Genomic DNA, 16,429 nt, shown 5'->3' on the forward strand with positions numbered 1-16,429 from the left:
TAAGACAAGATGGCCCTTCAAGTTGCAGCTTTATAGGTTTGCGATTCAAACCTATGGATGAAGGATGCACTGAGTATAAATTAACATGATAATGAAGTCAACGAAATAAATAAGATCCCACTGGGAAGAGTGTTAACAGTGAAAAGCTGTGACATATGAGGGTTGAGCAAAGGGATGCACCAACATGGAGCAGGATGAAGTCATGAAAGCCAGGAAAGATAAAAAGGAAGCATCCAGAGAAACAGAAGAAAGCCCAGGAGAGTGTGGTATAATGGAAGTCAGTAAAAAGTAGGCATTCATGAAGGATGAAGTGGTCAATAGTGCCAAATATTTTAATATAGGTAGTACTAAGGATATGATAAAATGGCAAATGTTGAGATGCAAATCATGATTAAAGTTGTAGGAAGATTTAATGATTGAAAATAAATCTTCAGAATCAAGATTATTTAAAAAATAATGAGAAGGTTTTGTAAGATTGTTAGAAGACCAGCATATTCATGTAACACATGTTCTTTACCTTTGATTCTCTCCAAGGAAGAAAAGATAGGATAATAAAAAGAATGCATCTCATGCTTGACTTTATCTGACAGAGGTTGACATAAATGGACCAAGGAAGTAGTCCCCTGGTTCAATGAACTGAATAGGGTTTAACCTTGGCATCTAGATGGTAGGGTGACATAATGAATTTCTTTTTACAGTTAAAATCTGAGATCAAGTTTGCATAAAACTAGTAAAATTACGATAATTTTAAACAGAATGTAAATATGTAAAACTTGTACAAGTCCTTTCTCTTTAAGACAACACTATGAAAGAATAAAATAACACCTAAATTCATCTAAAATGTAAAGTATTTTTATGCAGCATTCATTATTTTTAATTAATTTTACTTAGTGCAGGATGTCTAATGAATCTCACATGAAGAAAGGAAATTTAGAATTAGTTATTGCTATCCTCAGCAATGTGGAGGTATTTTCTTTTGCTCTATATTTGTAGTTCGAGAAAATGAAGAGTTTGAAATAATTTTTAAATAAAGACATTTAAAATACAACCAGTATTTTACAGATAATTACAAAATGAATCACAAGTGGGTGCAAATTGAGTAATTTGATTAATTTCTAGGTTGACCTTTAGAAAAGTATTTGTCTAACATTTCTTAGCTGTTGTATTTTTATTATATCAAGCTAAAGTTCCAGGCACTTAATTTCCATGTCGTTTTAAAAATGCGAACTGCATTATGGATATAAAATAGTTTGTTTTGTAAAACAAGTGTTCACTTTAAAAACAATTTGGATTTCGAAATGTAATATGAATATTACCTTTGAATATTAACATCTCTTTCTATCAAAGTTTGTTCTTTAGTGGGTTACTTCAGTTATTCATTTACCACGTACATATTTATTTAATTATTTTGCAGAAAGTTAAATTTATTGTTCACTAATAAAAAATAAAATACACCTAATGGCAGTGCATAACTTTCTTCAGCATATATGTCCTCATTCTAGGTAGCCTCTGACCTAGATAAGAGAACTCAACACTGCAGATATATAATGTGCATCCCCAGCAAAATCACCCATAAGAATAACTTCATTATTCTGGGAAGCGAGATCTATAAAACATGTAAAATGTAGAAGTGTTCTGCCTATATAATTTCTGGTAAGTACAGCCTGACTAAGTGGTAAAGCCTGAGTCAGCTTCAGTTAGAGCATACCTTACTAAAACGTTTATTATGCCACGAAGAAGAAAAAGGAAATATTGTGGGCAAAGGTGTCTACTCCGCAGTAATGAGGTATTTTAGATCTATAGAGCTCTGCCTTGATCAATGGAAAATCAGCCCTGGAAGTATTTAGTGGTATAGCATACCAGTGAGTCATAGAAACCCCAAGTTATAGCAGAATGATGAGAAGGAAAAACTCACCAGCACTACTGGACAGATTGTGGTGGGTGGCAAAATATGGTCCTTCAAAGGTCCGCAGTCACATTCAGGTTTGAGATGAGAAGCACATTTATTATGCAGCTAGGGAAAGAGAAAGAAGACACTATCATTTGGCATGCTAACAGCAACTATGGAGCAGGTATTTCAACTGAGATAGAGCAAATGCATTAAAAATACATCAAAAACAATTCCAAGAACAATTAAGAGGATCATAAAGGGACTGATGTTACATTTGCCCTTATATATCTACCTTAAATACACCATTTAGCTACTTCTGTGACCCAGCCAACATATTTTCAAATTCTGAGAAATGTTTATATTCAAAATGTACTTTAGATTTTACACCAGTAAAAGCCTGATTTCTTTGACAAATGCAAATTATTGTATCTTCCTTTGCTTATCTGTTAGCATAATCTTGAAACCACTGTGCACTGTGGATGCTTTTTTTTTTTGACCCTCCTGTTTTCTCAAAGTCATTCCAAAGTGCACAGCTCAGTATGGGGCATAATTGATCCCATCATTAGTTTTAACTTTGTAATTCAATATGTAAATGCAACCAGAGATTCATCGCAGTAGGAGCAGGATATAAATATAAGAAGATGATTATGATTATAAAAATTTATCTTTATATTGTATTTATCAGCTCTACATTAAGTTAGTGTATAATCACATAATGTGTTATTTACTTTTCAACATGTATGAACCTAAACGGGTATTTTTATCCATCTTGGCCACAAGTTTAAATTAAGGTTGTTATAACATAGTACATTAAATAGTGATTTTCATTTAACTGAGGTGGTAGTTATTATTGGAATCATACAACTTTGCTAAAGGCATCTAGGGATTTCTCCCTTTCCTACTCCATATTGATTTAATATAAAATTTAATATAAAATTGTAAGACTTTAGAACAATTATACATATTAATAAAATAACATGTTTTATTCGAAACAAAAATAGAGCCACAACATTTTTCAGTTTTGAACAAAAGTCACTCCATTTAAGTCATGCTTACATTAATTTCCTTATGGTTACCTTAGTAAGCACTTAATTAGGAATCAAACATAAACACCTAACTAAAGAGTGTTGATTTATTATTGGTGATAGAATTCTATGGAAGGGATTTTTCTGTTGTCTTTCCATCTAAAAGATCTGTCATTACTAACTTCTTGCCCTGAGCTAAGGCTACTTGGGCTATGATGACTGCACATTAGGCTACATTACATGAAATGAAAGAACTTCTACATATTCATCCATAGTTATCAGTTGCTTCTCAGTGACATGTAAACTCCTTCTAAACCAGTGGTTTATATCTTCTTATCAGGCACTGCTGATCTCTGTCGAAGGCAAGAGGCATTGAAGATAAAGAAGTTCAAGCCACATGTGAAAAAAGAACTAAATAAATGTATGTTCTGATTTGGCAAGTGAAAATTTGGTGATGAAATATATCATTAATTTATTGGACTTAATCAGTTTCCTCAGAATAAATCACAGCTCTGGATTATTGGACTTAGACATAGTGGACAATGTACTTCTCAGAAAGGATGGTGAAGTCCTAACTCTTGGCACCTGTGTAAGTGAACTTATTTGGAAATAAGATCTCTGTATCACGATGTGTTCAAGTTCAGATGAAGTTTTACTGGATTAAGAGGAGCCCTGATCCAATGCCTGATGTTCTCATAAGAAGAGAAAAATATGGACATAGAGGGACAGAGATGGAGGGAAGAGGGCACATGGCAACAGTGACAGAGATTTGGTGATGCGACTACAAGCCAAGGAACACCAAGGTTTGCTGGCAACCACCAGAAGCTAGGAAGACCCAAGGAAGCTTTGTCCCAGACAGCCTTCAGAGGGACTATGATCCTACTGACATCTTAATTTCAAATTTCTGGCCTCCACAGCTCAAGGAGAATACACTTCTATTGTTTTAAGCTACTAATTTTTGTGGCATTTTGTTATGGCAGTCCTAGGAAACTTATATCTCAATCATAAAGAAAATGAACCAAACAATAAGTCTTGAACCTCTTCTGTACCAGGGTGTCACAGGAAAAAAAAAAAACAAAAAACAAAAAACTTCTGCTTTTTGATCCTGTACAACTTCTTTAAAACTCAGGATACAGATTCCAAGAAGCCTCTAATTTTTTAGAGGCAAGTTCTACAATAAAAATCCTCATGTGTACAGATTGAGAAAGTACTGATTTTTTTCTCTTGATTGAAGTTCGTGAAGCCTCACATATGGCTCTGGAAAGGACAGAGGAGCAGGGCACTCTGACTGCCAGCACTGACCACAGATATGCCATCTGAGGGCCTCAACCTCTTTCACATCTCCTTCCATATGTTTCCAACAACTGGTAACTGATATGGTAAATGACAACTCCCCTTTCTGTGTAGTCATTTGAGGGTTACCAGATGTAAGAAGAGATGGCCAACATAAAGTGAACTTAATGACAGCTTCTTTCTTTCTTTTTCTTTTTTTTTAAAGACCTGTTTTCCAGCCAAAAGGAAAGAACTAATGACTCCAATTGAATCACACTTGATGAGCTGAACAGGGTATGTGTATCGGGGGTCACTCTTCAGATTTGGCTTTGAGGATTTCAGAGTATAAGTACCAAATAAAACTAAATTGGCCTTTTTAGTTTATCTGTCTTGTTGCCTCTATCCCTGAGGTTTGTCCAGGCAGCTGAGAGACAGAATCCTGCAGGAACATGGGCAACGAGCAGCGTCTGTAAGAAAGTCAGTAAGTAAGAAAGTCAGTTTTACTGATGATCATCAGTAAAACAGAGACTCAGGCGGCAGGAAACATCTCCTACCCAAAAAATCTATATTAACTAATAATGTGCAATGATATCTTATGCTTTTTTTAAGACTAGAATCTGACAGCTATAAATATATTCGGGTGGCCATCAACACTATGACATTGTATGAAGCCCGAAGTATCAAAACTGAGGACACCAGGAACTATTGATCATTCTAACCATTCTAAAAGCTGTTAGTCAAATTTGTATAGTAGCTCTAGTTTATTCACCAAAATGCCAAGAGACACTTGAAGAAAAAGTGCAGAATGTGAAAGCAAAGAGTAACTTAAAGTTCCCAGTACTATTTATCAAGATTAAAAGTGACTATCATTTGGGGCACCTGGATGATTCAGTCAGTTGAGTGACCAACTCTGTGTCTGCTCAGGTCATGATCTCAGGGTCACAGGATCAAGCCGAGTCTCACTTAGAGCCCACCTTGGGCTCCCTGCTCAAAGCCCAGACTGCTAGAGTTTCTCTCTCTCTCTCTTTCTCCCTCTGCCTCTATCCCGCCCCCACTTGTGTTATTCCTCTTTCATAAATAAATAAATAAATAAATAAATAAATTCCTTTTTTAAAAAGGTGAGGATCAGTTTTTGCTGTGAACCCCAAACTGCTCTAAAATCAAGTCTATTAAAAAAACTGAATATCAAAAAATACAAGCCATATGATAGAATTTAAAAGCTCCTTCCCTCCTCCCCCCCACCACAATCTTAGACTACTGGTAATGTTTTATTTCTTAATCAGATGTCTTCTTTATGAGGTGTCCATTTATGCAAAATTCATTCAGCTCTACCGATAGGATATTTATATTCTTCTGCATGTATGTTATTTTCCAATACAATTTTAAAAAAGAAAAAAGTGAACATAATCCGCAATAAAAACAATTTGCTTAAACCTGTCACCATGGCATTTTACAGACAAGCATGTAAGAAAAAGATACAGCTGAGTCCTTTTCAGTGTCAATAAGATGCTGAAGACTGAAAATTGCCTTAAAGATAACCCAGATCCCAAATCAGCAAAAGTGTAAATGCAAAAATCCTCATCAAGAATAGTAATAAACTAGAGCATTGATGAATCCTGCCTCTTCAATAAAATGGCCAACGGAGTCCCAGAGATAAGAAATCATTACCTTCTTTTAAGTGTTTTTACTTTCGTTCATGGCTGTCTGCATTTTTTAAGAGTAAGGAAGAGAAATCCTTAGGTCATTTTATTATATGTACAGAAGTTCTCTTTTGTATTAAGAGAATCAATCCTATATCTAGAAAATTCATAAAATATGAACCAGCTTTTCCTGGAAGTGAATTAAACACTTGGAAATAATTTCAGAGTTTATGACAATTTCCAACAGCACCTAATTTACAGCCAGATCTATGTTTATTGGAAAATGCTGTCTCAAGTTAGGAAGAAAAAGAAAATATGTGAGAGTATATATGTATGTGAATATGTGTGCGTGTGTGTGTATTTACAGGGTGGAGTTGCAAAAAGAGTTGGGGTACTATATTGAGAGGAAAGCACTGGAATCTAACAAGTCAAAGGAGTAAAAAATAGAAAATAAATTCTCATATGTATTTGGATTAAAAGACACAGAAGTCATTCTTCTGAAGAAAAACTAAGTGGCCTGATTTAAAGGAATACTGTTGGCTTATACATTCTTTCGTTTCTAACATTTTGCAATTTCAGGGTGCTGCTTTAATGCAGGCATTTGCTAAAGCATGAAATTGCTATTGGAAAGGCACTGGAAATCTTTAAAAACTACTACTCGTAGCCTAGTATTGTAGTAGCCCTACATGATACCAAACATAAATAACTCAGAACCATATTAGGCTTTCTTTTGTCAACTTCAAATGAAATGTATCACCCTCCTATCCTTATGATTCCTACCTCATCAGGGACATTTTACTACAACCAGGAGCAAATTATAATTTGTTTTAAATAGAATGTCAAGAAAATACACTCTCAGCAGAAATAGGCTCATGTAAACAGTGGCATTTTAGGATCAGAGAATATAAGAAAGAGAGAACCAATGAAGATATTTAGCCTGGCTGATTGAATTATAAAACACAAGAAAATGGTTGCATAAGTGTTAGCAGATAGCTCACAGCCTTCTTAAAAGTTTTCTGTTTTTATTTTTTTAAGTGGTTAGATTTGCAACAGGAGATAAAGCTGTTTCCTAAGAGCTTAACTTTATATCTACAGGATAGCAGATTAATATAATTTCAAAAAGCACAAGTGCTAACTAACTAAAAATGGGGTGTTAAAATGAGTTCTTATCTTTAATATTTGTCTAAACTTACTTGTATACTTGATGCAGATATAGGTATTACAGGATATCTTTTAAAAAACAGAATTTAGGGCACCTGGGTGGCTCAGTAGTTGAGCGTCTGCCTTTGGCTCAGGGCATGATCCCAGGGTCCTGGGATTGAGTCCTACACTAGGTTCCCCACAGGGAGTCTGCTTCTTCCTCTGCCTATATCTCTGCTCCTCTTCCTCTGTGTCTTTCGTGACTAAATAGATAAAATATTTTTTAAAAAACTCAGAGTTTATGATATTCATCTAAATTTAATATTTAACATTAAGAAGACTAGTATAACAGTCATTAAAGTGAACTTATTGAGGACTTCCCCTAACCTATATACCCTCTTAAGCATTTTAGGTGATTAGGTAAAAAAAAAAAAAAAAAAAAAAAAAAACACGCTATTTTTGACCAGGATCTTGATCATATTGTAATCTAAAAGTGTGCACAACTTTAATATGCAGACATGAAACCACTGGAGAGAATTCACTCTTTCCTTCTGGTGTGGAACAAAAGTACAGAAAGTATTCAAAAGAAAAAAATATTCATGTCAAGGAAAATTTAAAGGCAGATACAGAAGTTAATTTGGTTTTTGGGGTGTAGTTAGAATTTAAGGCGGGTATACTCAAGGGAATAGAGTAAGCAAAGTAACAGGTAAGGGGGAAGTATGGCCTTCCCAAGGGACTGCCAACAGCTCTACACAGCTCCAGCAGGCTGTGTGTAGAAAGGAATAACATAGACGTCATGTGCTTAGGTTTGGTCTGATATTTGAGGAACTGAAAACCAGGTCGGGTAGGAGGAAGTGAGGGCTGCATTTATTATCACAGAACTATTATAGGGTGCTGAAGGTGGCATATGATAACAAACTCATATTTTCAGAAGATGATTCTGGAGGTGGTTTGCAGCCTGCATTATAGGAAAAGTACCTTCTGTTAGGGAGATAAGCCAAGAGTTTCTGACTCTAATCTAGTTAAGAGGTGCTAAGAGTTTGCACTTGGGCTGTGAATGATGGATACAAAAACTCAAATCCAAGAGAGATATTTTAAGGAGAAAATGTCAAGGCTCAGTGATAGGTTGAATATATGAGAGAAAGGTGAAAGACAAGAATAAAAGAAATTGACTTCTAACTTTATTTCCAATGACTGCAAGCATGATGATACCATGTCTGATAGAAAAGAGAGAGCTGGAATACTTTCTTTTTGTGAATATAAATAAATCAGCTTAGTCTAGGATTTAGTGAGATTCAAGACCACATGGTTCTGGATGATTTTAGAATGTACAGATGCTATTCTATTCTGACTTAAACTGGGCAACTAGATCCTTCCAGAGGTGAAAGAGAAAGGGCATGAATAATATTCATGGAGTTCTTCTCTGAGCCAGGGGTTGGATTTTTGTGCCCCTATGATATTTAACCTTGTTTTCAGTATGATAATAATTGTCAATTACTGAACACTTATTATGTGTAAGGTTTTGCCCTAAACCACCTACATAGATTTTTCTTTTTTACTCATTTAATTCTTATAACAATCCTAAAAGATAGGTGTGGTTAGCTCCATTTTACAAATTAGGAAACTGGGATGCCTGGGTGGCTCAGCAGTTGAGCATCTGACTTCGGGTCAGGTCATGATCCTGGAGTCCCGGGATCAAGTCCCATATTGGGCTCCCTCTATGGGGCCTGCTTCTACCTCTGTCTCAGTCTCTGCCCCTCTCTCTCTGTGTCTCTCATGAATAAATAAATAAAATCTTAAAAAAAATAGGAAACTGCCCAAAACTTCTTATATACTTGGCCCAAGATCACACAACCACTATTCTTAGTTGTTGGACAGTGAACATATTAAGAATCTGGTCAGGCCGACTTTTAAGACTTAACCCATTTCCAAAAGTAATACATAAAAGAAAGCAGTGACATTGGAAAAAACCTATGAAATGAAGCCAAGTTTCATTCTCTTTGTTTCTCTCTGCAATCTATTCCCCACACATTCCATTCATATAGGTCTTCCTAAATCTCAGCATTGCTGGTGCCACAGCCCATCTCTTTCACAACTTCTGCTAGATACTTGCTATATTAATAGAACCTTCTGCGAAGTATGAAGACATAAGAAAGTAGATTCAGTCTGTTTAGGCAATCAGTAGTAGTAGGTAAGTACTGCGATGGAGAACAGATCAGTTTATACTAAAGTATTCATATAATGGTTTAAGAAGAAACTATATATTATACTAAATTGATAAATATTCTGAGATAAATATATTCCATCTAACCTAGGTACAAAATCATTAAATTACTAAATGTGTTCTTAAAATAGCTTACAGTTAATAAACCAAAAGTGCATAGAGGATTAATTTATTTTTGAGAGAGCTACATATTTTTCTGGATATACAAGAACTTCTTTAAAAAATTATGCAAGTCTTGTTTCATGAACCAAAAACACATAGGACTCCTAGAGATCATGGTTTGTGAAAAATAAGGCTGAGGCTCACCAGAAAGCTCTGAACTTTGCAGAGCTTAGTAAGAGGGTATCCTTTTTTTTTTTTTAACTCTTCCTTAAACCCCTCAGTGCTCCTTTGTTTCCTAAGCAGAACTAAAGGATTTAAAGACATTTATAGTTTATATTGTGCTCTGCCATAGTGACAAATAAAATCATCTTCATGTATACATTGAACTTTACTTAAGAATGTGAGGGTCATGTTGTCTGAATTGATTTGGATGTGAAATACTGAAATTTTTTTAAAGTACAGTTTATTCAGAGGTAACACCCTGTTTCCTACCAAAGAAAGGCCCAATTTCTTTTGAGGGGGTGGTGGAGCAGAAGGAAAAGGACAGGGAGACTTCGTGCTGAGTGAGATTCATGATCTGAACCAAAACCAAGAGTCTGATGCTTAAACAACTGAGCCACCTGGCGCCCCAGGAAGGCCCAATTTCTTTCAAGGTTGAGGCCAAGATTAAGATCAAAGATAAATGTACAACTGGTAAGTGGTCAAGGTAGCAATGCAGATTTATGGTATCACACATAAGAGGATCATTAAAATATAAGAAAGAAAACTAGGAAAACAAGATGGAATATAAAACAAAAAAAGAATTTCAAGATTCCTTAAATATCAATAACAGATTCCTAACAATGGTAACTTCAAGTATAGTCATTTCCATAGAATGGAAAAGGCAAAAAGATTTAAAAAAAGGAAAGGAAGAGATCAGTCAAATAAAATTCTAGGGGTGACTCAGTCAGTTAAGCAACACCTTCAGCTCAGGTCATGATTCCTAGGTCCTAGGATTGAGCCCCACGTTAGGTTCTATACTTTGTGGGGAGCCTTTTTCTCTCTATGCTTGCTTCCCGCTCTGCCTGCCACTCTGCCTGCTTGTGCTCATGCTCTCTTTCTCTCATAAATAAAATATTAAAAAAAAGAAAATTCTAGAAGCTCAAAAGCTTTTGTATTAGGAGAGGTAGCAATGCATACTTTAAGAGTATTCAAAATGAATACACATTTGGGGCACCTGGGTGGCTCAGTGGTTGAGCATCTGCATTTGATTCAAGGGGTGATCCCAGGTCTTGGGATCAAGTCCTGCATCAGGCTTCTCACAGGGAGAAGAAGCCTCTGCCTATGTCTCTGCCTTTCTCTGTATGTCTCTCAGGAATAAATATATAAAATCTTTTTAAAAAACAAGTACACATTTAAAACACATTAATTTTTTGAGAAATAAAAAAGAGAAGAAAAATAATAAAGCTAAGACATTACATTTGAAATTTTTGAAGAACTGGAAAATAATTTGAAATAACAAAGGAGAAATAAATTATGATGGTCTTCAAATTCAGCTTTTGCTAAAGTAAAGACAGAACTAATTAAAGATGCACTATATGAAAAATAAGGGAAACAGGCTTTTACAAGATCTGAAACAAAAGCTTATATTTTTTAGATGTTTATGGTATCACACATAAGAGGATCATTAAAATGTAAGAAAGAAAACTAGAAAAACAAGATGGATATAAAACAAGAAAAGAATTTCAAGATCCTTAAATATCAATAACAGATTCCTAGCAATGGTAACTTCAAGGATTCTTTATAGATGTTTAGCAAAAATACATATTTTTATAGATGTTTAGAAAAAAAAAAACAGACTAATATAATGTGCACAAAGTTTCTAAAAAATTAAATAGTTGTGGTCTTCCTCAAACTGAGGACTCAACATGTTTAAGTAATCCATATGTGTAAATTAAATCATTGTTAGATATTTTATTATAACAACCAAACACTTCAAAAAATAGAATTGTCTTTCATAATTGAGGAAATTTCAAATGTAAATGTAATTTAACCAAGAAATAGCTGAAAATGATTGAAGAAAATGTGTTCATTAAAAAAAAAATATGTAATCGTATTTTTGAAATGCAAGTCATAGTTTGTTTTTCTCATTATTCTATGTGTATGTATATGTGTGTTTAAGTAAAATTGTAAATGGTTTATGGGAAATGGGGTTGAGGGGCACTACGGAAAAACTTACTTAACTGAAACACTGCTCCCTACTGTTTTGATTCCATAAAAGCAAGAACAATTTCTCCTATAACAAGAGTGCTGACACACTAGCTGGAAAAATAAAACAAAATTAACGTATATGTGTGTGTGTGTGTGTGTGTGTGTGTAAGGGGAATCAATCCCCTAAATATTTTTGTACTATATTGTAAAAATGGCATTGTAATTAACTTCCAGAAGTTAAACACAAATAACTAGCATTACCATCTAACAACTGCATTTATTCCAGAAGTTATTTGAACCAGGCATTGATAATTTTGCAAACTAAGCAAAGTGCTAAAATTTCCCAGAAAAGACCTATTCATCTCTTCTTTCTCAATTGTCAACATCACTATAATGACTACAGTTTACATCTATAAACACTATATGTAAATACCATATGTAAAACCTTACCCCTCAACTTATGACATAAGTGAACAAGCAAAGCAACAACATGTCATGAAGAAGGGCAAAATAAGTCCTTAGAAGCATCCAGAACTAAAATATGGACCCACTTGCATGTCCACCTAATCATGTGGTCAATAACAATCTGCTCTGTTTTTCTTGGTCATAGTGTCTTCACTATATAATTAAGTCTTTGGATCATATTATTCATCCAAATAATTTTGTGTTTAAAATAAATTTACAACATATAAAATAGAAATTTCTTCCAAAATAGCATTAGGGATAGAGGGAGAGTTGAATTCTACTCAGAATGTGTCCCATGCATGTCACCCACCCCTAGCCATGGCTTCTCATCACCTTCCTGATAACTCCTAGAGCTCCGTGCAACAGAAGTGGAATTTGCATGATGGTGTAATCTCTAAGGCTGTCACCAGCTCTAAAATTCTGGATTCTGTGAAGACAGATCTGACTCTAGCTCTTATCCCTTTGAGATATGCATGGTTTTATGCTGATGTAGTCTAAAATTCAGGATGATCATCCAGGGTAAAACTCTTGGAGAGTATGGGATACACAGTCTCCATTGTGCGTGAATGCTAGAGATTTGTTTTCCGATGTTACTCACTGTGATCTGACACCAAACACAATGCAGTCCTGTCAGGCCCTGGTAACATTTAACCGTTTTGTGGCACTTATCACATTTGGTTGGGCAGTTACCTTCAACCCAGTAATGATGCATGACCTAAAATAAAATAAGAGCATTGTGATAAGAAGAGGCATCCATAAACACCACCCTAAGAAAGCAAGCAGAACCACACACTTACATCAGTGTTCTTCTTGGACTTCACGTAAGTCTTGATGCAAGAAGGAGGCGCTCTAGCCACACAGCGCTCATGGACTGTGTACTTGCAAACTGAAAAGAAACATGTACACACATTCAGAGCTAATCCTGGGCCTGATTGCAATTTTATAGGGAAAGAATGACATTAACAGAACCTCATTTCATATCCACTGGTCCCTAATCAATCCAATCAGCTACATCAAGAAAAAGTCTAAGTTGACTGTTTTTACCATGGAATACAAAAGGCCAATTAGTACAGGAAATATTATGCATGTGAAAAACCAAGACTCTTCTATCATGGCATAGCAGGAAATGCTTAATTAAATCAGGCCTCACTCAAATTTTTCACAATAATTCCCAGATGACAGAAATATTAAAGACAAATTGATGACTGCCAAATGGCTTGGTATCATTTGCTAGAAGGAAGAAATCTATATTTTACAAAGTATAGGCATGAGAGCAGCTGGAGGGCATGGAAATAAAAGCCCACGAGTTTATGCTATTTTCTCTATTGATTTATCTAAACCTTAAATGGCTGATTAGTCCATTTCCAGAGAGTAGATTTCATCATGCATGCCAGGCCTTCAGTATAAGTTTATCCCCCATTTTGCCATCATGGTACTGTTTGTCCAAAAGGAACAGCCTTTTCTGAAAGACTTCTAAATGTATAAATATACATAGATCAAAAACTAAAGAAAAAATGATCATGTAGCCTTCTCAATAAAACCAAAACAAACCACTATATAGAAATAGAATGAAAAATACTAAATCCACATAATATTCATATTGTAAAACTGTTCCAAAATATCCACATTTATAATTTCCTTTAGTGACACTGAGAAAGAAATCATACTTTGTCTTCTTTTCCATATTGGTGATAATATTGAGTGTTGCATTTGTCACACTTGTCAGTTAAAATTTGTGAGCAAAATTCTCACACTCTATATGACATCATTCACATTATTTGAGTTATCAGTTTGTTTCATATGCTCCTATCAATAGAATCTACCATGAAAAAATCCTTTACCTTAAAAACAACAAAACTTCAAAAACAAATTACTTCTTTTATATGTAAAGAATGTTCTAGCATAACTAGCCTTTCAAATGTGGCCACCAGAAACTGCTCTCTGAAGTGACATATTGTGATTTCATATAACTTTATTAATGTCACCTAACCATGGTTAATTAATATCACTAAAACATGGTTTTAATGTCAAATAATACATCTGAAAGGAATTGAATTCTCAGATATACTTCCAAAGAAGCTGCTACCTAAAAATAATATCGAAAAACTATATACTATATGGAAGCCATGTAAGAAATGCGATTTAATACAAATGCACAAATGGGATGTGTTTAATAAATGATAGCTTCAGTAACTCCACACATAGCAGAAAAGGTGATGAGAGGACAAATTGCTGGGCGAAGAGAATGTCCTACTTTAGTGAGGAGGTCACAATATCCCCTCTGCTTTAACAAGGGCATTAGACAATGTAAGATTTCTCAGGCATAAATCTTGTTTATTTAAAAATCCTTTAGTGATTTCTATAAATTAGTTGTTACATAACCTAGCAGAAATTTCTAGGGGGCAGTATTCACTCAACAGAATACAAAGAAAATTGCAAAGATAAGTGTACTTAAGTCAAAATAATGGTCACAACTCATGAGCAATCCTTTGGGTTCCAATATCCACTAATCTTATAGGAAGGCTTTCCTCATGATAGCATTAAAAATCATGTGCCTGAGGTGTAAGATTAGTTTGTATTCTTAATCTGAATGCAAATTAATAATCCTTAATTCAATGGTTTCTTAAAAGACCTAGAAGAATTGGCTCATTATAGAAAGACAATGTGAATAAAGTACTTGAAGAGGAAAGAAGAAATATGAGTAAGATATAAATATAAGAAACTGGTGGCAATTTTCATAAAAAAAATGAGACTCATATGACAATGGACACTATAATAGAAAGAAAATGGCTAATGAATTGGAAAATGTCCCTAGCTTTGTTCCAAGGGGAGAGTTTCCTAAAACTGAAGAAAATTAAAGCTAGAGTGACCTAAACATTTAGGAACATACTGCAGGGAAACATAAATTCTAGGTACAGGAAGGGTCAGAATGATTTCTTAGGTCTCCATCTACAAATAGGACTATTCCATGAAATCAACCTTTTCCCACTGGAGGTGATGACATCCAGGCAAAGCGAGTATACTCACAGGAACAGCAGAGGCCCTGCTTCCCCACGCCGATCAGCATGTTCAGGCAAAGATTGCAGTAGGCAGGTTTGTTAAAGTGCTTGAGTCGCCACACATGCTGTCCATCATCTTTCACGTTCTGCACAGGACGTAAGAAAAACAGATTTCACTTAATGAAATAAACAGTGGAATATGCAAGTGCCAATAAAACTCAGAGCTGGACTGAGGCATTTGAAGACAATCTGTTATTTCATCCCTGACTTTCTCCAAGATCGCCAAAGAGTCTAGAAAAACACATGTGCTCTAGTGGAATGAGATCCTGCTAACAAATCTCGGATACTATAGCAACGCATGCATTCTTGTCTAATGTCAACAGTCCAACAGCATGTCCCAAACCATCATAATGACCTGCCAAACTGAGCACTCCCAAAGAATGGGGGCACGTCTGCCTCCCCTTTGAATATTTTATCCTTAGCACAATTCCAGAAGCAAATAAATGAATAAAGAGAGAGAAAACACCCTTCAGCGGAAAGCCCCGACAAATAAAAAGTTGGAAAGAATGTTAACCCTTGCTTAGTAGTAGGAATGTGCAAAGTTCATGATGGTGGGGTCTTAAAGGAGGCAGAGAAATGGGACCGAATGGGATGGGAAAGAACAATACTTAAAAGTAAGTTATTGGTGATATTTTAAGACTTCAGTTGGGAATTACTTACAGCTTATAATTTACAATGGTATATTTTTGTAGGTCACAAATTGCAAGTTTTAAAAGATAAACTTTAAAAAAAAAATAAATAAATAAAAGATAAACTTTTTAGGGATCTAATTATATTATCATGTTACTTGTTCCTGTTTTGTAAAATGTGATTTTAATCTCATAGAAAGGTGCTATAATATTAAAACTGTATCACTGTATTTACTTATAATAATTACTATGGTTATTTGCTGCAATAAAACCTTAGGTTTAAATTAATTCACGTTTTAGCATAACAACTATAATTATGATTTATTTTTCTAAGTAAAACTATATAATATCATAATAGCTACTTCTCTAATAGGTATTTAATTACATCTATATTGTTCAGATTGAAGTAAAATGAAATAATATGATGCTCATGAGTCTCTTGAATTCCTTGCAAGAAGGTCAAGATACTAAATGAAGTTATTATATATCATTTTCTGCATTAACATGTAGTCCTTGTATACCATCACCAAGCTGTATCAAACTCAGATTAATTGAGACATCACTTACTCTATAGAAACCATTATAGGACATGATTTTTCAAGTTAGCCTAGTTGTCATATTTTTCAGAATACATTCACCTAATAAAACTGTTTGATCACCTACTGTGTGCTGAGACACTAATACAATTTCTGTAGTAGTGAGACAGCACAAACATGTCCAGATAATTTAATTTCCCTTCATACTAAAATATTAATAATAATGCTTCCTGACCAGCTTTTCCTATTTCTAGTC

At 34.7% G+C, this 16,429-nt stretch overlaps 1 protein-coding gene across 7 annotated transcripts in view; it reads right to left on the bottom strand.

Annotated features, from left to right (window-relative positions):
- The window catches only part of DGKB (diacylglycerol kinase beta), a 704,768-nt gene that overhangs the window by 481,773 nt on the left and 206,566 nt on the right, over positions 1 to 16,429 (bottom strand). For all 7 annotated transcript variants that reach the window (XM_041728249.1, XM_041728247.1, XM_041728246.1 and 4 more), the window contains 4 exons: positions 14,977 to 15,094; positions 12,747 to 12,835; positions 12,548 to 12,664; positions 1,916 to 2,014 (listed from right to left, as the gene is read on the bottom strand). In XM_041728249.1, coding sequence (XP_041584183.1) covers positions 1,916 to 2,014; positions 12,548 to 12,664; positions 12,747 to 12,835; positions 14,977 to 15,094 — 423 coding nt within the window. The remainder of the gene's footprint in view (positions 1 to 1,915; positions 2,015 to 12,547; positions 12,665 to 12,746; positions 12,836 to 14,976; positions 15,095 to 16,429) is intronic.

This window comes from Vulpes lagopus, chromosome 13, assembly GCF_018345385.1.
Source record: "Vulpes lagopus strain Blue_001 chromosome 13, ASM1834538v1, whole genome shotgun sequence".
In the NCBI taxonomy this organism is placed as follows: domain Eukaryota; kingdom Metazoa; phylum Chordata; class Mammalia; order Carnivora; family Canidae; genus Vulpes; species Vulpes lagopus.